Source organism: Schistocerca piceifrons, chromosome 10 (genome assembly GCF_021461385.2).
Source record: "Schistocerca piceifrons isolate TAMUIC-IGC-003096 chromosome 10, iqSchPice1.1, whole genome shotgun sequence".
In the NCBI taxonomy this organism is placed as follows: Eukaryota; Metazoa; Arthropoda; class Insecta; order Orthoptera; family Acrididae; genus Schistocerca; species Schistocerca piceifrons.
In genome coordinates this window covers 113,430,458-113,449,347 of record NC_060147.1, presented here as the reverse complement: position 1 = coordinate 113,449,347, position 18,890 = coordinate 113,430,458, and the positions used below count along the sequence as shown (strand labels likewise).

Sequence of the window (18,890 nt, the reverse complement as noted above, 5' to 3'; positions counted from 1 at the left end):
CGTAGTACATTGAAAGGCTGCTACATTCAAAGATGAACAATACCGAATTTGTATTTACTTCATTGGATAATGTATGAAAATGCAGTGGTCGAAACTCGGGGCGGAGAAAAAAGCTCATCTTCCACGTTTTAATTTATTTACTGACGCAGAGGTTTTGGCACCAGTATTTATCTTTGTGCCTGCAAAATATGCCTGTGTAGCGCTACATATATTCAACAGCAGACGTTAGTTGTGGTGGCACCTACCAATATTTTTCAGAACTTCTGCTTACTTTGCACTTGATTCTAAGCCGCATGCGGTTTTTTGGATTACAAAAACCGGAAAAAAAGTGCGGCTTAGATTCGAGTAAATACAGTGCATGCTCTGTAAACCACTGTTAAGTGTTTTCCCACACACGTTGCAGTTTTTCCCGTACAGAGTGTTAGATGAATGATTGCTTGCATTCCCGTGTGTGATGTAGTCTAATCTTGTCTTCATGGTTCCTGCAGGAGCGATACATAGTAGATCTCTATATTCCTCACTTAATACTGGATCTCAAAAATTTGTATGTTTTCTCAACATAATTGGCATCTACCTTAAAAACTTCTGCCAATTAAGGTTTTTCAATATATTCGTGATGCTTCTTCATAAGTCAAACAAACCTGTGACCACTTGTGCCGCTCTTCTTTATTTTTCATTCACCGTCCCGTGTTAATCCAATTTGGTATCGATCTTCCACACTGGAACAATTAGGACTTAGAGGTGGTCTCCCTTGTAGACTGATTGCATTTTACCAGTATCCCTGCTAAGGAACCGAAGTCGGCCAGTTGCTGTACCTACAACTGAGCATGTGTGATCATCTCATTTCATACCTATGCGAACTATTACAGCGTTATATGCAAGTATTTGTACGAAGGAACTGCCTCAAACTGTGACTCACAGATGTTGTAATCGTAGAATATTACTTTTGTTCCTTTGAGAAGTGCACAGTTTTCATTTCTGGACATTTAGAACAAATTGTCAGCCTTTTCAACACTTTGAAATCTTATAAAGACCTAACTGCATCACATAGTAAGCTCATAAAAATTGGAACATGGTCTTCATTTTTATAAAAGATAGTCCCAAGATATTTAATTTGTTTATATTTTGTAAGTATAACTATAGATTGCAGTCTTGTGCAAATCAATTTTAATGTTAACATCAGACTTGAATATCTTGTTATGGCACCAAGTGCAAATTAGTAATCCACATGATTTCCCCCCCCCCCCCCCCCCCCCCCCCTTCACCCGCCCCTCTCTCTCTCTCTCTCTCTCTCTCTCTCTCTCTCTCTCTCTCTCTCTCTCTCTCTCTTACACACACACACACACACACACACACACACACTTTTATTTATATGTCTATTGACTAAAGTGTTACATGTTTTCTGTAGGTTCCACACCCCTTGATCTCTTCAAGTTTTATGTTGAGGACCTCAAATCAAGGTTCCATGATGAGAAGAAGATAATAAAGGAAATATTGAAGGAAAAAGGCTTTGAAGTGCAGGTAAGTAAATGTAATGGTCTTCAGCTGTCAGTGAATTGTTTGTTAAATTATTAAATTTGTGAATTAAGCACATAGTTAATATTAATAATGATGTTTGAGATACAAATTTTGCGTTTTTAGTTCATTGTGGTTCTAAATGACTGTGGCCTTCTTTTGGGGAAGAGTAGTGTTCAAATTCCCATCTGGCCCTTGTAAATTAAGTCAGGTAAATGCTGGGATGGCTCCTTACATAGTCTGTGGCATCTTTGGCCTCCCATCTGTCTCTGTCAGTCTAGTACTCGTTGCTAGCCGTGATTTCCAAAGTGCTATCACAGAATTACGTCTGGCAGTATATGTATTCATGATGTCTGCAGAGGAATTAATTCTTTCTCAGATGATTTTGAGGAAATGATTTGTCTAAAAAACTAATTACATCACAGACATTGATATTTCAAAATGAACTTGTCTTCTGGTTACTCCACATAGTTGATGCTTTGAGATAAAGTAACCATGACACTTATTTTGCAGACTTTGCATTAAAAAGTATAATCACTGGGTATATTACTTTTGTAGTACTTGAGATTATGAATTTCTGTGTACAAAAGATTGCTAGATTATATCAGCTATTTTTAAAGCTAAAAGCAGAATCGTGTGTTCCCGCTGTAGAGCAAATACATTTTACATAGCGAAGGTGCACCATGTGCAGCATCAGAAATTGTAGATGAACTGTGCCTGTCCAACACCATATTTATAGAATGGATATTCTATTTAATTGTTTGCCATGGGAAATGTTTGTCCATGAAACAACAACCACTTATTGTTGCTCTCAGTGATAACAAACACGAAGTTGAGAAAAGGACAAGACAGACAAGTGGCACTACCTTTCTGTTAAAGCTATTAAATAACAGGAATATGTAGGAGATTTTTATTTATTGGTGTCATTTACATTGTATGAAATCAGTTTATGACAAGGAAAAGAAAAAATAGAATTTCAAGAAAATTGGCTATTCCTGTAGAAGTGCTCTCTTCTGTAAGACATGTTATTGCATATTTACAATAGTCCCGATGAAGGAGGTAGACTATTTTGGCATAAATCGTTACTGAAGAAAATTTCCTTCTGAAGGACAGCCTTTACAACACTAAAAATTACACAACTCTTAGCTCAGCACTGCAAGCTTAAAATGGTGCTGCAGACAATCAGCAAGCATTACCACTAATCTATACTAATAATAAAACTGTAAAGTTGTCATATCAGTCTGTTTATTTGAACACTCTAATCTCCAAAACTACTACATGGGTAAGTCAAGCATAGCTTGGGGTGACACATAGGCTCTATTTCATCAAAATTGGATAAAAAGGTGATTTAAAATTTTATCTAAAATGAGATATACAGAAATTTACTCTTTGTAAAAACTGTTGATATTTGAACTGTGTCATATTTATGAAAATCCTTATATTGATTTGTATGTTCTGCATAATATGATTCAATGTGATGAATACAATGCTTATACAACCCTCAATGTGTTTAATCCGTATTTCCTATTAATATTATTAAATGCGAAAGTAACACACGAACGTTGTCACGACGAAACTGCTGAACCATTTTTGATGAAATTTTGAGGAAGTGTGGAGCCTGAGGAGGAGTATGGGCTACTTTGGGGGGCTGGGGGAGGGGGGGCAGAGAGAGGAGAGAGAGAGAGAGAGAGAGAGAGAGAGAGAGATATTTGTTGCATAATGTCTACATTAGCGACTTCAGTAGCAGAATGCTTAGATGGGCGCTCCTGCCCACGCCCTCCACACACATTGCTCGGCAGTGGTGCTGCACGTGCCACCACATCTTGCATTAGGGTAATGGAGTGGCCGTGACAGTACTATTGATACGCAAGCACAGCCATGGGTAACATATAGTTTTTGTTATAAGTGGTGTGAACTAATGGACCAGACTAGTATAATAACTGCTCCATCATGTGTGCAACACTAAAATTAAAACAAAAATCCCTCCTTGTAAGTTTATATTTCTTAATTTTGTCATTAAATTGTAATTGAATCATCAAAAAGTGTGTTTAAGAACATGTGATTTCAGTTATAGGACACCGCAAGATAATGGATAATGGTAATGGTGTTTCATTATGTCATTGTTACAATTGACTGCAGGAAATATGTCACTATGATACAGATCATTTGCCAAATCCTTTGGCTTTGGATTTGTCATGAAAATTTCACTCCAGTACGGGACATCTGGCAGATCTGCATCACTACAAGTCTTGGGCTGTCATGGCACCATCATGTTAGATTCCTTCCATGAAAGAATTTTATTGATGTGAGGAAAGACAATGTCATGGATTTGACCAACAAAAGTTGAGTTAGAATGTTTAAATACTTGTCTTTGTGCCTGTGTGATAGCCAACATTTCCTCAATGCAGTGAGTGCTTATTCTTTACTCCCAGCATTAGAATAATCATTCAATGTCTGTTCCTTATTCTTTGTTAAGTTTCAGTTAAGTGTACACACACACACACACACACACACACACACACACACACACACACACACACACACACACACCCCACATCCACACATCTAATTACCTGCTATTCCAGGTTCAAACAGCTGTTTCCTAAACCGCAGTATTTCATCTTACACTGTTTGAACTGAAAGATGGTGAGTATGGAAACCTGTCTGGTTTCAGGTGAACACATCATTTGAAGACTTTGCAACAGTGGTTTGTGAAGACCGAAGGTCGGCCAATCTGGATGCAGGAAATGTCAAACTCACCTTCAATGCATTCCTCGAAAAGGTATAGTACTATATTCACTAGTTATTTGATGTAGGTGACATGTTTCACATCTCATATAAACAGTCACATGCAGATACTGCTGCTGTCTGGCAGATAATTCATTAGGTTGAGAGAAGGTGGACAGAAAACATTATGAGAGCTTTCAAAACTAATTGAGATAAAACTGGTTACTTCTCACTGTCATTTGTCACTTGTGAAGTTAGACCCTTGCCACAGAAGAGATGTAAATGTCACTGCATGAAATATGGCTGTTTTTTAATTGAGAATCTGTATAATAACACTGGCTTAATCATATCCACATATAGTATAGGAAAGTCAATTAGCACAGGTACACTCTTTAAAACCAATGTCAATATTGTGCATATAACAGAACTGTTTTTATATTGTGCAATGGAATTGTCCAACAGCAAGTTTTGCGGTGATTTTTCAAAATTGCATGTGCTTTCAGCGAGTCATAATTCATAAAGATTCTCAGTTTGTGAAGTGTTCCCAGTTCGTACCTTGAGATGTTAAAGATTGTCATACCTCTGGTACTTTGGTATGTAATATACTGCTGACATCACAGTAGTAGTGTGTTTCTCAACGTAGAGTACGAGACATTAGCACAAAAATACTGTTAGTGTTCTGGGCAACTATAAAAGAGTACTTCATATAAACACCTATATTTATTTATGTTTTATAGTTCAATTGAGGCAATGAATGTCTCCATATGACTAAACCATGTGGACCTGTAGTAGGACTTGAAGCCTTAGATATATCGTATGACGATAATCATAATTGAACAGATTTCTTTATACCCATATGAGGGTAGTGCTTTCTATGCTTCCTTTCCCAGTAATCCACTTAAGTTTTAATGTCAATAAATGATTCTGCTGCAGCTAATGAATGGAAGCACAATTAGCTCCTCAACAGACAGGAGGTACGAGGGGATTCTGTCACTAGGCGTGTATAGCGCAACTCATTGCCAGTTCAGTGCCACCTGAGTTGTCAACCTGGCTTGTTCTGTTCATCCTACAGGGATCGTTTTTTGCTAATGCTGTTTTTTTCTTATTTAGTTTTTTATGATGGCAAGTTTAAGTGGATAACATGCAGCTGTGAAATTTTGTTAATTTCGTTTTCTACTCAGTAAAAGCGCTGCTGAAACTGTTTTAATGTTGAAAACAGCTTACCAAAATGACATTATGGGAAAAACTCTAGTGTGCAAGTGGTTTGCTTGATTTAAAAAATGGTGGCATGTCAACTGATGACAAACCATGTTCAGGACATCCCGTCAACTGCCCGAATTGACAAAAATATTGAAGAAGCTTGAGAGCTTGTGCTCACACAGCCTCCATAAACAATTGATCAATTATCAGAGATTAGTGGTTTATCTTGGAGGTCAGTTCAGTGAATTTTAATAGAAGATTTGGCAGTGAAAAAGTTTGTTCTCCTCAGTTTCTGACTGACAATCAAAAGGAACATCAATTTGAAACAAGTCGTGCTTTGGAACAACAGTTTGAAACTGATCCAAATTTTCTGTCAGTGGTCATTACTGGTGATGGGTCATGGTGCTTTGGTTACAAACCCAGAAACAAAGCAGCAGTCAAGCCAGTGGAAGATGTCATCACAACCCCTTCAAAAAAAAATGTTGTCAAGTCAAATCAAACATCAAAACAATACTGATATGCTTTTTGATGCCAGGGGCATAGTTCATTCAGGGCTTGTTCCTTCCAGGTCAGACTGTCAGTCAAAACCTTTTATTGAGAAGTTTTAACAAGATTGCACAACAGTGGTAATCAAAAAAGGCCTGATTTGCGGCAGACAGGAGACTGGTTCTTCCACATGACAACGCACCTGCACACATAGCCATCTCTGTTAGACAGTTTTTTGCTAAAAATGGCATGGTTCTGTTGCCCCATACATCTTGCTCATCTAATCTGGCTCCGTGCAACTATTTCTTATTTCCCACATGTGGAAAGGGGCACAAAAGGACACCAATTTGACAATTTTGAAGAAGTCAAGAAAATAATGAGGTGAAGAGCTGTCAGCCATTTCTAAAGATAACTACAAAAAATGTTTTGAACAATCGAAGCAGCAGTGGGAGAAATGTATTAATTAGTTGTAATAGAGAGTATTTTGGAGGGGATAAAGTTGTTTCACAAACAATTTGAAAATATATAGATTTTAAAAAATAATTCAGATTTTTTTTGTTCCCCCCCCCCCCCCCCACCCCCTACTGTACTTTAACATTAATATGTGCATACTAGGAAGATATCAAAACCTCTGGTAGCTGAAGTAACCATTTCAGATGTTCTTTGATAATCAGAAAAAATTATTAATGTCAAAGGCAGTTCCAAGACAGTGAAATACTGTGTGGAAGTGCAAGACACTTTACACCAGACATCTTGAAAATATGATAGACTAAAAGATTCGACCCACTTTTGTTAATTCTCTGTCAATCATAACTTAAAACTCCTTTTGTTGGTAAACATGCCACATGCAACAAATGAGTAGCCTGTCCCATAATGGCTAATATATCAGCATAGACCTTAGGTATCTAACTGAAAAGATGATGCTATTCGTCCCTCTTTGTCTTTATCCTCTCTGTGGTCAAATTGCACACTTTTAATTAAAAAAGGGCCAGATTTTCCTATTTTCATTATACTGCTAGTAAATCCCCTTCAGTCCTGAAGTGACTCAGTAAAATCTCATTGCCAAAGGTACTCTTGTCCTGTCAGGAGGAAGTGTGGGTATGAGGCAGAAATCAAAGGAGTGAGGAGAACACAATCTCTGAGAGAAATGTTGTATCATACTCAAACTTTGGTACAGTGAGTGTCCTTGTGAAAATCCAAATTCAAGTCCTGGCAAAGCCAGTATAAGTTGAACACTTCAGCTGTTCTCAATACAGAAATAAATAGAAGTTTTGAGGCCAGTTCTGACATTACTTTTGTAGACAAAGTTGCATCTGCCCTATGACGGATCCTCAACTGCTGCTAAGTGGAGCTACTTGATAACTGGGCAACAGCTGTGCAAGAACTGCAAGTTGGGCTGCCTCTTATCCATGTGATCGTGGTGTAGGTGGGCCTTAGCTCAGGATGTGGCACAAAAAAAAAGAAAGGGCACTTGTGCGACAAGTGGTTGGGCGGCACTGATAGATGCTGCCGTGGCTGTCAGAAAACAGCAGAACTTCTAGTGCCAACTGCTGTACCTGGAACTATTGCCTCTCTCTGTGATATTGACTGGCTATGATTCCACAAATTTTAACAGAATGTTATTTGGAAACATCACCAGAGTGCCAAATTACTATAGATTTTCACGAGGCATGCTGAAAAAAAAAAATCCAAATTTTTATTCTGTTCTTCATATTAGTTGAGGTTTACATTGTCATGCATATTACTTGTTTGACTTCCCTGCTTCACTGCAAGTTGCAACTCCACCACCACTAGAGGGCTCCGAATTGTAGCGTGTAACGTGGCAGTGTGTTACGTAACTGTCGGTTTGTGTGAAAAACTGAAACCACGAATTTGAAGAGTTTATCCATTGCATGGAACACTTCTCCTTCAAAATGACAGTGCCAAATCGTGCACGAGTGCTGCAACTTTGCAAAACTTGAAGAACTTGGTTTCCTTTCATTGAGCATCTTCCATACTGTCGCTGACTTGGTCCCATCAGATTTTCATCTGCTTCCAGAACTTAAATAATACTTTCGAGGACTTTACTTTGGCAGTGCTAGCAGAGATGAGATTATTGCCTCTGTCAACAAAGTCAATCACATTGCATCTACAGTTGCGACAGGCTTCCATAGACAAAAAATATATTTATCCACATTAGCATAATAAAAGCAGACCTGTCATTTACACGTTTTGCGTCACAAATAAGCATATCCAAGGTGGTTTCTATTGTACCATTCTAGTTCTTATTATACAGATTGCAGCTCCTGTCCCTAAATATTGTATACTTCATATTGTTAGGTTTCCATTTGTGACTATTTACATGCTTCAGTTGGCCTGCTATTTTGAGATGTGTACAGTTCATTCCCTACATTTACATGATTCTCCCAAAACCAGATTTTGTAAACCACTTCCTCAATATTGTGTCGGGGTGGTAATGTGAACACTGCAATACCAATTCTGGAAATTAGGTTCTAGCTGCTGGATTTCCCCCTCCACAATCAATTTTTGCTCCTATGTAAACACACAACCATTTTTGAAATGTAAAATGTGCTTGTGTTGTCCAGGTTAGGTACCCCCACCTCCTTTTTTTGTCCTATCTGTATGGGATGACTTTCTGTGCAGTGAATGAGAAGTAGCCTGAGCATCAAGTTGTCTACCTCCCATATTTAATTGAAGAGAGAGAATTATTGTACTGACTAAATCAGAAACTAGAACAGCTGACTTCAAGGCCATTTGTATGAAACAACTAATGGTGGGAGAATCAGTATTTGACTGGTCTAACAAAACTGCTTCAGGCCTCAACATCTGATGTAAACATAGCAATTGTATCAGGCACAAGAATTTTATATATATATATATATATATACTGAAGGGCAAGTTCCCATCTCCGGAGTTCGGATAGGTTGGTGTTGGTGGGAAGTATCCAGATAACCCGGACGGTGTAACACTGTGCCAAGATGTGCTGGCTGTGCACCAAGGCATGTTTAGCCACAGGGTGATCCTCATTACCAACAAACACTGTCTGCCTGTGTCCATTCATGCGAATGGACAGTTTTATATCCTCTCTTCTCGTCATCCGCCAGGCCTCAATCTCCGCTAATTTCAAGTTGCCGCCACTCATACCTCACCTGTCTTTCAACAACTTCTTTGCCTCTACACTTCTGCCTCGACTGACATCTCTGCCCAAACTCTTTGTCTTTAAATATGTCTGCTTGTGTCTGTATGTGTGGATGGATATGTGCGTGTGTGCGAGTGTATACCTGTCCTTTTTTCCCCCTAAGGTAAGTCTTTCCGCTCCCGGGATTGGAATGACTCCTTACCCTCTCCCTTAAAACCCACTTCCTTTCGTCTTCCCCTCTCCTTCCCTCTTTCCTGATGAGGCAACAGTTTGTTGCGAAAGCTTGAATTTTGTGTGTATGTTTGTGTTTGTTTGTGTGTCTATCGACCTGCCTGCGCTTTTGTTCGGTAAGTCACCTCATCTTTGTGTATGTATATATATATATATATATATATATATAAGAAATTGATCATGCTGATGTAGAAATTGAGATGATATGGATCTTTTAGGATGACACATTTCTTAATGAGGTGAGATAGATGATACCCAGATCAGATTCACGCGATACTTAACGATCATTAGTTTGTTACACTGGCAAGTCAGAATGTGGTTTTTTAGATGGTTTTCTGTGGTCATTGTGGGCTTGTTCCAAACCTCTACCTCAGAAAATATGATACATTTAAAATATGATAACATGGAACATAGTTAACATGCTTCAGGCAGTTGAGACAATTTAAGACTTCCTTTCCTTATTTTAACTGATGATTGTGGCAACAGGAAGAACATTCCTCACCTTTCCAAATTAAAATAGACTTGCCAGGTCATGAAAACAGTAGACCTCACATGTCAGAATAAATGCTAGGGAACATAGGCTGGCATCTGAAACTAATGATGGATTTATACATAAGCACACTTCCCTTCTTACAGGCTGAGGCTCGGGAAAAGGAGCGGCTGAAGGAGGAGACACGCCGCCTTAAGAAGCTGGCAGCCAGCTTCAAAAACTTGCTGAGTACCTGCAATGTGGACCACACACTGCCGTGGGATGAGATCCGCTCCAAAATGGAAGGTTTGCCCGAATTTGAGGCAGTTGGCTTGGAATCGGAAAGAGTCCGCATCTTTAAGGTGAGGTACATTCTCTCTCTCTCTCTCTCTCTCTCTCTCTCGCCCCTCTCTCCCCCCGCCCCCTCCCACTCTTCCCCGCCCCTCCCCCTCTTCCCCGCCCCTACCCCTCTTCCCTGCACCTCCCCCTCTTCCCCGCCCCTCCCCCTCTCTCCCCCCCTCCACCACTCTCCCCCGCCCCCTCCACCTCTTTCCCTCGCCCCCTCCCCCTCTCTCCCCCGCCCCCTCCCCCTCTCTCCCCCGCCCCCTCCCCCTCTCTCCCCCGCCCCCTCCCCCTCTCTCCCTCGCCCCCTCCCCCTCTCTCCCCCGCCCCTTCCCCCCCTCTCCCCCGCCACCTCCCCCCCTCTCCCCCGCCCCCTCCACCTCTCTCCCCCACCCCCTCCACCTCTCTCCCCCGCCCCCTCCACCTCTTTCCCCCCCGCCCCCTCCACCTCTCTCCCCCGCCCCCTCCCCCTCTCTCTCCCCCGCCCCCTCCCCCTCTCTCTCCCCCGCCCCCTCCCCCTCTCTCTCCCCCGCCCCCTCCCCCTCTCTCTCCCCCTCCCCTCTCTCTCCCCCCTCCCCCTCTCTCTCCCCCTACCCCTCTCTCTCCCCCTACCCCTCTCTCCCCCACCCCCTCCCCCTCTCTCCCCCGCCCCCTCCCCCACTCTCCCCTGCCCCCTTCCCCCTCTCCCTCTCTCCCCCGCCCCCTCCCCCCTCTCCCCCGCCCCCTCTCCCCGCCCCCTCCCCCTCTATCCCCCGCCCCCTCCACCTCTCTCCCCCGCCCCCTCCACCTCTCTCCCCCGCCCCCTCCACCTCTCTCCCCCGCCCCCTCCCACCTCTCTCCCCTGGCCCCTCCCCCCTCTCCACACCGCCCCCTCCACCTCTCTCCACACCGCCCCTCCCCCCTCTCCACACCGCCCCCTCCCCTCTCTCTCCCCCGCCCCCTCCGCCCTCTCTCTCCCCTGCCCCTCCCCCTCTCCACACCGCCCCTCCACCTCTCTCCCCTGCCCCTCCCCCCTCTCCACACCGCCCCCTCCCCTCTCTCCACACCGCCCCATCCCCTCTCTCCACAACGCCCCTCCCCTCACTCTCTCCCCGCCCCCTCCGCCCACTCTCTCCCCCGCCCCCTCCGCCTCTCTCTCCCCCGCCCCTCGCCCTCTCTCCCCCGCCCCCTCTGCCCTCTCTCCCCCGCCCCCTCCGCCTCTCTCCCCCGCCCCTCCGCCCTCTCTCCCCGCCGCCCTCTGCCCTCTCTCCCCCGCCCCCTTCGCCCTCTCTCCCCCCGCCCCCTCCGCCCTCTCTCCCCCGCCCCTCTCGCCCCTTCTCCCTCCCGCCCCCTCCGCCCTCTCTCCCCGCCCCCTCCGCCTCTCTCCCCCCGCCCCCTCCGCCCTCTCTCCCCGCCCCCTCCGCCCTCTCTCCCCCGCCCCCTCCCCACTCTCTCCCCCGCCCCTCCGCCCTCTCTCTCTTCGCCCCCTCCGCCTCTCGACTCCCGCCCCCTCCGCCCTCTCTCCCCCGCCCCCTCCCCACTCTCTCTCCCGCCCCTCCGCCCTCACTCTCTCCCCGCCCCCTCCGCCCTCTCTCTCTCTCTCCCGCCCCCTCTGCCCTCTCTCTCTCTCCCGCCCCCTCCGCCCTCTCTCTCTCTCCCGCCCCCTCCCCCCCTCTCTCTCTCCCGCCCCCTCCCCCCTCCCTCCTCCCGCCCCCCGCCCTCTCTCCCGCCCCCTCCCCCTCTCTCTCTCCCGCCCCCTCCCCCCCTCTCTCTCCCGCCCCCTCCCCCTCTCTCTCCCGCCCCCTCCCCCTCTCTCTTCTCCCGCCCCCTCCCCTCTCCTCCCGCCCCTCCCCTCTCTCTCCCGCCCCTCCCTTTCTCTCTCCCGCCCCCTCCGCCTCTCTCTCCCGCCCCTCCCCCTCTCTCTCCCGCCCCCTCCCCCTCTCTCTCCCGCCCCTCTCTCTCCGCCCCCTCCCCTCTCTCTCCCGCCCCCTCCCCCTCTCTCTCTCCCGCCCCCTCCCCCTCTCTCTCTCTCCCGCCCCCTCCGCCCTCTCTCTCTCTCCGCCCCCTCCGCCCTCTCTCTCTCTCCCGCCCCCTCCGCCCTCTCTCTCTCCCGCCCCCTCCGCCCTCTCTCTCTCCCGCCCCCTCTCCCCTCTCTCTCCCGCCCCTCCCCCTCTCTCCTCCCCCTCCTCCCTCTCTCCCGCCCCCCTCTCTCCCGCCCCCTGTCTCCCACCCCCTCCGCCCTCTCTCTCTCTCTCTCTCTCTCTCTCTCCCCCGCCCCCTCCGCCCTCTCTCTCTCTCTCTCCCGCCCCCTCCGCCCTCTCTCTCTCTCCCGCCCCCTCCGCCCTCTCTCTCTCTCCCGCCCCCTCCGCCCTCTCTCTCTCTCCCGCCCCCTCCGCCCTCTCTCTCTCTCTCCCGCCCCTCCGCCCTCTCTCTCTCTCTCCCGCCCCCTCCGCCCTCTCTCTCTCTCCCGCCCCCTCCACCCTCTCTCTCTCTCCCGCCCCCTCCACCCTCGCTCCCCCTCTCCCCTTCTCTCCCCCTCCCCCTTTTCTCCCTCCCCCTCCCCTACTGTGTGTGTGTGTGTGTGTGTGTGTGTGTGTGTGTGTGTGTGTGTGTGTGGTGGTAATAATAATAATAATAATAATAATAATAATAATCTTAAACTTTGGGTGCCTACAATAACTCTACAGGCTTGGACATAATCTTTGAATTAACCTTTTCACTGCTACAGACAAATCTTTACATTCCATTCAGAGGCAGCTTTTGTTATGTCTGTACTGCTTGCAAAATGCTGGTGCCTGTGTTGAGACAAAGTTCCGGCTAATATGAAATGCATATCATTCAGTATTCTGATTTTTGCACCTCCTTCAGTCTGGTATCTTCAACTGAATTTATTTTCGTCATCAGTCCTACTACTGCACTTCATTAATTCAAGTAGATATTGTATGACCTTGTAAAGAGTTGCATTGAGTAAACTTTGCATTTGGTTGACTTTAGCTCATACATTACAGTGAATGAAATGTAGATAAGATATTAAAATTTTATGTAAAATTGAGAGCAGAAGGATATATCATTTTGTTCTCACATTATTGGGTTTTGTGGGTGAAGAACAGTCACACGCAATGCTCCCATTAACGTCCGCATGCATTGCGAATCGTGTAGTCAGAACAATGCCAAATCTCGCAAACAATTCAAGATTTCGAAACGATCTCTCTCTCTCTCTGTTTCTTTTTCTTTCTTTCTTCCTTTCTTCTTCTTCTTCTTCTTCTTCTTTGCATTCATTGAGGCACATATGTTTTATGATAAATACTCGAAGTTTTTTATTCACTAAGGTGTGGAAGTAACTCACCCACAGTAGTGAGACATCGGTTGCTCTGGACGCATTCAGACATCCGTAGCACTGCAAGAAAACCCAAAATCCAAGTTACATGCATATACATACCCACAATATCTTAGGAACAGTGTAGCAGGATGTGTATACATGCCACCAGCAGTGAAAGGGTAACAACTGTTTCAACTTAGACACACAAAGAGTACTTATCAGTACATTGTACTTTACGTAGTAGTCACTACAGGACAGATGTTTGCCTGTATTAACAATTATTCTAATTTATCTTTTCTGAAGCACGAAAATCCTATCCTTGTAGACTACGGGTTCCTCGCCCTAAATTTCAGTGGCAAATGCAAACACAAGTCAATTAATCCATAGTATATTTGTTGAAGGACAGGAGGAGTTGTTATATTTATCAAACATTTAAATAAGGAAATTTTGTAACTATTTTTAAAGAGATTCCTCAATCACAACATCTGAAAATTTATGTTTATGAGGCGTATATGCAGTAGGCAGTGATTCATTACTAATGTCCACTTGAGACTGGCTATACATAACAATAATGAAAATGGATGGAAAAATATGTAAACAAATATGTGAATCCTGTGTGACACACAGAAACATGTAATAGAAAACAGTTAACTTTAGCTTCGAGCTCTTGCTCCTTTTCTAGTACGTGTACACATATTCCCATACAACCACACAGACACCCAAATGTATGTGTTTGTGGTGGCAGTGATATTGATTGTTGAATATTGGTTGGGTTTCACGGAGATGGGAAGGAGGCAGGGAAGGTCTCCTGAAGCAAGAAGAAGTAGCAGTTTAATTTGAGGCAGGTCTTTCGCTGAACAGCAGGATGAAAGAAGTTCAAAGAGTAGAGCATACAAGGGATGGATTGGGGGAGAGGGTGTGTGTCAGAAGCTGGTGCTGAAGGAGGGGGGGGGGGCAATAAGGGAGAGGGGTGTGAAAAAGGGGGAGAGAGAGGCAGAAGAGTGGTGGCTGAAGGCATACATGATGTGGATGGGGAAGGAGTGGTGTGAAGAGAAGGGGAAAGGTAAGATGAGACAATGAGAACAGGTTAGCAAAAGTTTAGCCCAGGTGATTGCGAGAGTGCAGGATATACTGAAGTGACAATTCCAACCTGTGTGGTACAGGTAAACTTGTGATGGAATGAAGTATCCAAATGGTAAATGTAGTGATGCAGCTGTTGAAGTCATTTGTGTCATGGTGGCTGCATGTTCAGGTACTGGATGGTCATGTTCATTGTTTGCCAGAGTTTGGCAGTGGCTGTTCATGTGGGGGTGGGTGTATGGGACATGTCTTGCACTTGGGTCAGCCACAAGGGAATGGCCCATGGGGTGCAGGATTGGAAGCAGGATTGAAGTTGGGATGAACAAGGATATTCTGTAGGTTGTGCAGGCATTGGAACACTACTTTTGTTGATGTGAGCAGGATTTTGGGTAGGATATCCCTTGTCTCAAATCACCATGAGAAGGGGTTAAAGCTCTAGTGAAGAATGTGATTGAGCTTCTCAAAACCATGGTGATACTGGGTGATTAAGAAGAGTGTTAATCAGTGGCTGGTTAACAGGGGTACTGGTGTCAGAGGAGGAGACGACACAGGTAATCTATTTATTTGTGAGCTGCACAGGTTATTGTCTGTCAGTAAAGGCTCTGGTAACGTTATCAGCATATTTCAACAACTATTTTCCATGGCAGATGTGATGTCAGTGGGTGGCTTTTTGACATGGAAAGGGTGACAGCTGTCAAAGTGGAAATACTTTTGGTGGTTGGTGTGCTTGATATGAAAAGATGTATGTATGGAGCCATTTGAGAGGTGGAGATCAACTTCTAGGAAGTAGGCTCATTGAGTTGAGAAGGACCAAGTGAAGCGAATTTTGGGAATAGAGGTTAATGATACGGAGGGAGCCGCAAACACACAGCTATCCGTAACCTGACAGTTAATCTAGACATTATCCTTAGCCTTCTACAGTGGTTATGAATTGCCAGTCACTGTGGTCGAGCAGTTCTAGGTGCTTCAGTCTGGAACCGCACGACCACTACGGTAGCAGGTTCGAATCTTGCCTTGGGCACGGATGTATGTGATGTCCTTAAGTTGGTTGGGTTTAAGTAGCTCTAAGTTCTAGGGACAGATTACCTCAGATGTTAAGTCCCATAGTGCTCAGAGCCATTTGAACCATTTGGTTATGAATTACAGTGACTGTGTGGCCAGGGGCTCCGCCAGCTTTCCGACAACTGTGCATACAAACCTTATGTCTGTGTTCCTATCCCAGAAGTCCAACAAGACCTCCAGCAGCACATCAAGGCCTTAGATCAATCCCAAAACCTGACACATGAAAATCTCTCTCTCTCAAACCCACATCCTCCCCCCCCCCCTCTCTCACCTCCCCCTGCCCCCCCCCCCCCCCTCTCTCACCTCCCCCATTCCATTACACACATAGTATCACCCTGGCTTTCAGATTGATTGTAATTTAACAAAAACTTCGTCAGAGGTAATGAAAGATGTACCATCAGCATAGTTAACTAGCACTTAGTTTTGTGGCTGTGTTATGTCATTAATGTAGATAAAGAAACAGAAATGGCCCAGGAATACTTCCACGTGAAGCTCCACAGTTGAAAATGAGAGCATGTTAAGTTGAGTTCACTCTTAGGTTCTTACCTTCATTCTTATAATGTAGTTTAGCACATTGTCTTATATATTTTGAAATATGAATTTAAAAAAAAAAAATAGTTCTACTAAGTTTCTAATTTGGATAAAAGCACTCTATGATTCATAGAATTAATGTCTTAGGCAAATATAGAGAAGTCCCACTGACTTTTGTTTCCTTTGCCCAGTTTGTTTAGCAGTTCATGGAAAAATGTAACTATTGCTGTTGTAGTGTGGATCCCCCTTTTGTGAGCCAGTGTTATGCGTTACTTTAAATGAATTCACAATTGCAAATGAGGACAACCGTCAGCTGTACATTGGAATGATGACAATGAAACTTTGCGCCGGACTGGGACTCAAACCCGGATTTCCTGCTTATCGCAAGCAGTCGCCTTACCATTTAGCTATCCGCGCATGACTCATGGCCAGACCCAAACTTCCATGTGTCGTCAACCGTGCACCTGCAACCTTTACTCATGTTCATTATGTATGTTCCCGTACGGAGGTAAGACAATGTACTTGAAAGTCACTTGCTTAGTGTTATGAGTTGTTTGGAAGGTTTAAGAAGAAATACTCCATTTGGTGTAGAATTACTCTATAAAGTAACTTGTCAAGTGTTTAAGGAAATGAAATTGGTCTGTAATTATTGGGTAGGTGCACAATTTTTCTACAAGTTTAATAAGCACATCTGATACACATAACAGAGACTTTAGTCAGCAATAGTATATTCTCCTTCATTATCTAAAATGTGCCAACATTGGGGTAACTTTTTGATTCTACTGCTGCATAAATCACGTTGTATTGACACAAAGAATTCATCGAGCCATGTTCGTAGTGCATTTTCATCCGGAAAGGAAGTTGCTTGAAGTTAGTTTGACAGTGTGTGGAAAAAATGAAAACAAGGGCACAAGATCGTGTGATAAAGGTGGGTACAGAATGACTTCCCAACCCAACTCCTGTATATTGTTTTTGTCAGTCAAGTAGAATGCACACCTTATCATGGAGAAGCATCACTTCGCGCAGTTTCCTTGGTTGTTGTTCTTGGATTGTGTCTGCAAGGCATCTAGTACATGACACCATCACTCTTTCACCAGATGCGTAACATTATCTTTTGTGGATGTGCACAGATTTTGTAAGAGAAGTTGCTGCTTTGTTTGGGCTCAACCATTCCTTTCCTTTCCTTGCCTTTCCTTTCCTTTCCTGATGTTAGCATAAAAACATTCTTCTCGTCACCAGTAACAGAACAGGATAGGAATGGTCGGTGTTGCTCATGAGCCTATTGATTGTAATCAAGCAAGGTGCACATATGGCCACCTGCAGACTTTATCGAGCGAGGTGGCACAGTGGTTAGCACACTGGACTCGCATTCGGGAGGACGACGGTTCAATCCCGTCTCCGGCCATCCTCATTTGGGTTTTCCGTGATTTCCCTAAATCGTTTCAGGCAAATGCCGGGATGGTTTCTTTGAAAGGGCACGGCTGATTTCCTTCCCAATCCTTCCCTCACCCGAGCTTGCACTCCGTCTCTAATGACCTCGTTGTCAACAGGACGTTAAACACTAACCACCACCACCACCTGCAGACTTTTATGATTTTGTTTTAGACCATGCAGTACCCATATACCCTATTCTTGAACCTTTCCCATTGCATGCAAATGTCGCACAATGGTGGAATGGTCAAAATTCGTCACATTTGCCAATTCTCGAGTACATTGATGTGGATCATTGTGGATTTAAATGATCTTCATCAAACCCGAAGTTTTTCCTGAACGCAGAGAGGCACTAATGCCAAAGCGATCCTTGCCATGGTATGTCCAGTGGCATTATCCCTATACACAGCGCAAGTGTTTCTGGCTGCCTCTGCCGCTGTCACACCTCTATGACAAAATGATAATATGTAAACTCAGATAGCAACAACGAAGTACAAATAAAAAATGACAATCAATAAATTAACCCATAGCAACCAGAATACCAACTTGCAGAACAAAAGTGCTACAAAGTTAAGCATCAACTTAATATTTATGTCAATGATTGCTCCCTTTCTATACACTGGTCTTATCTCTGCAATTGTTGAAATTTCAGAAAAGGTCCCCTGGTCAGTTGAACTGTTTGGTAAATGTGTTGGTGTGTTTACCAATTCATTTCTGCATTCTTTAAGTAATGTAAGTGTGTCATTCCAGAAACTAGATGTTTTTGAGTTTTGAGATTATTTTCATTGCCTCGCATTCTATTACTCCCCTTAGCACAAATGGATTACTCATTGTAACTGAGTTTGTTAATTGTAGTGCTCATTCATCAGTTTCTTCTCTACACGCGCATTACTGAAATGTTCTATGAGGATTGCCCAGAAAGTAATGCACCACATTTTTTTCTTCAACAATTCTTTATTGAACATAATGAGAATTACACACACGAAAGAATGGTGTTTTATCTACATGCCCTATTTTTCCACGTAATCTCCATCCCGTTCTATGGCCTTCCTCCAACGCGAAACAAGGGCGTTTATGCCCTGTCGGTAACAATCCTTGCTCTGGTGGTGGAGCCAGTGCTTCACTGTGTTGAATCATCTCCTCATCGTCCTCAAAATGTCTTCCACAAAAGGCATCGTTTAATGGCCCAAACAAGTGGAAGTCAGAGGGGCCTAGGTCAGGGCTGTAGGGTGGATGGGGTAACACTGCCCACCCCTGTTTTGGGATGTGTTCAGCAGTCATCAGACTTGTGTCGGGCCAAGTGTTATCATGTTTCAGTAAAACTTCTCCTGGATTTCTGTGGCGCCAAAGTCACCGGAACGCATCTTGAGTTTTGTTAA

At 44.5% G+C, this 18,890-nt stretch overlaps 1 protein-coding gene across 1 annotated transcript in view; it reads left to right on the top strand.

The window, feature by feature from the left end:
- The window catches only part of LOC124718637 (pre-mRNA-processing factor 40 homolog B), a 190,435-nt gene that overhangs the window by 128,473 nt on the left and 43,072 nt on the right, over positions 1–18,890 (top strand). The window contains exons 11-13 of the mRNA XM_047244261.1: positions 1,409–1,521; positions 4,190–4,297; positions 9,935–10,129. Of these exons, the coding sequence (XP_047100217.1) occupies positions 1,409–1,521; positions 4,190–4,297; positions 9,935–10,129 (416 nt within the window). The remainder of the gene's footprint in view (positions 1–1,408; positions 1,522–4,189; positions 4,298–9,934; positions 10,130–18,890) is intronic.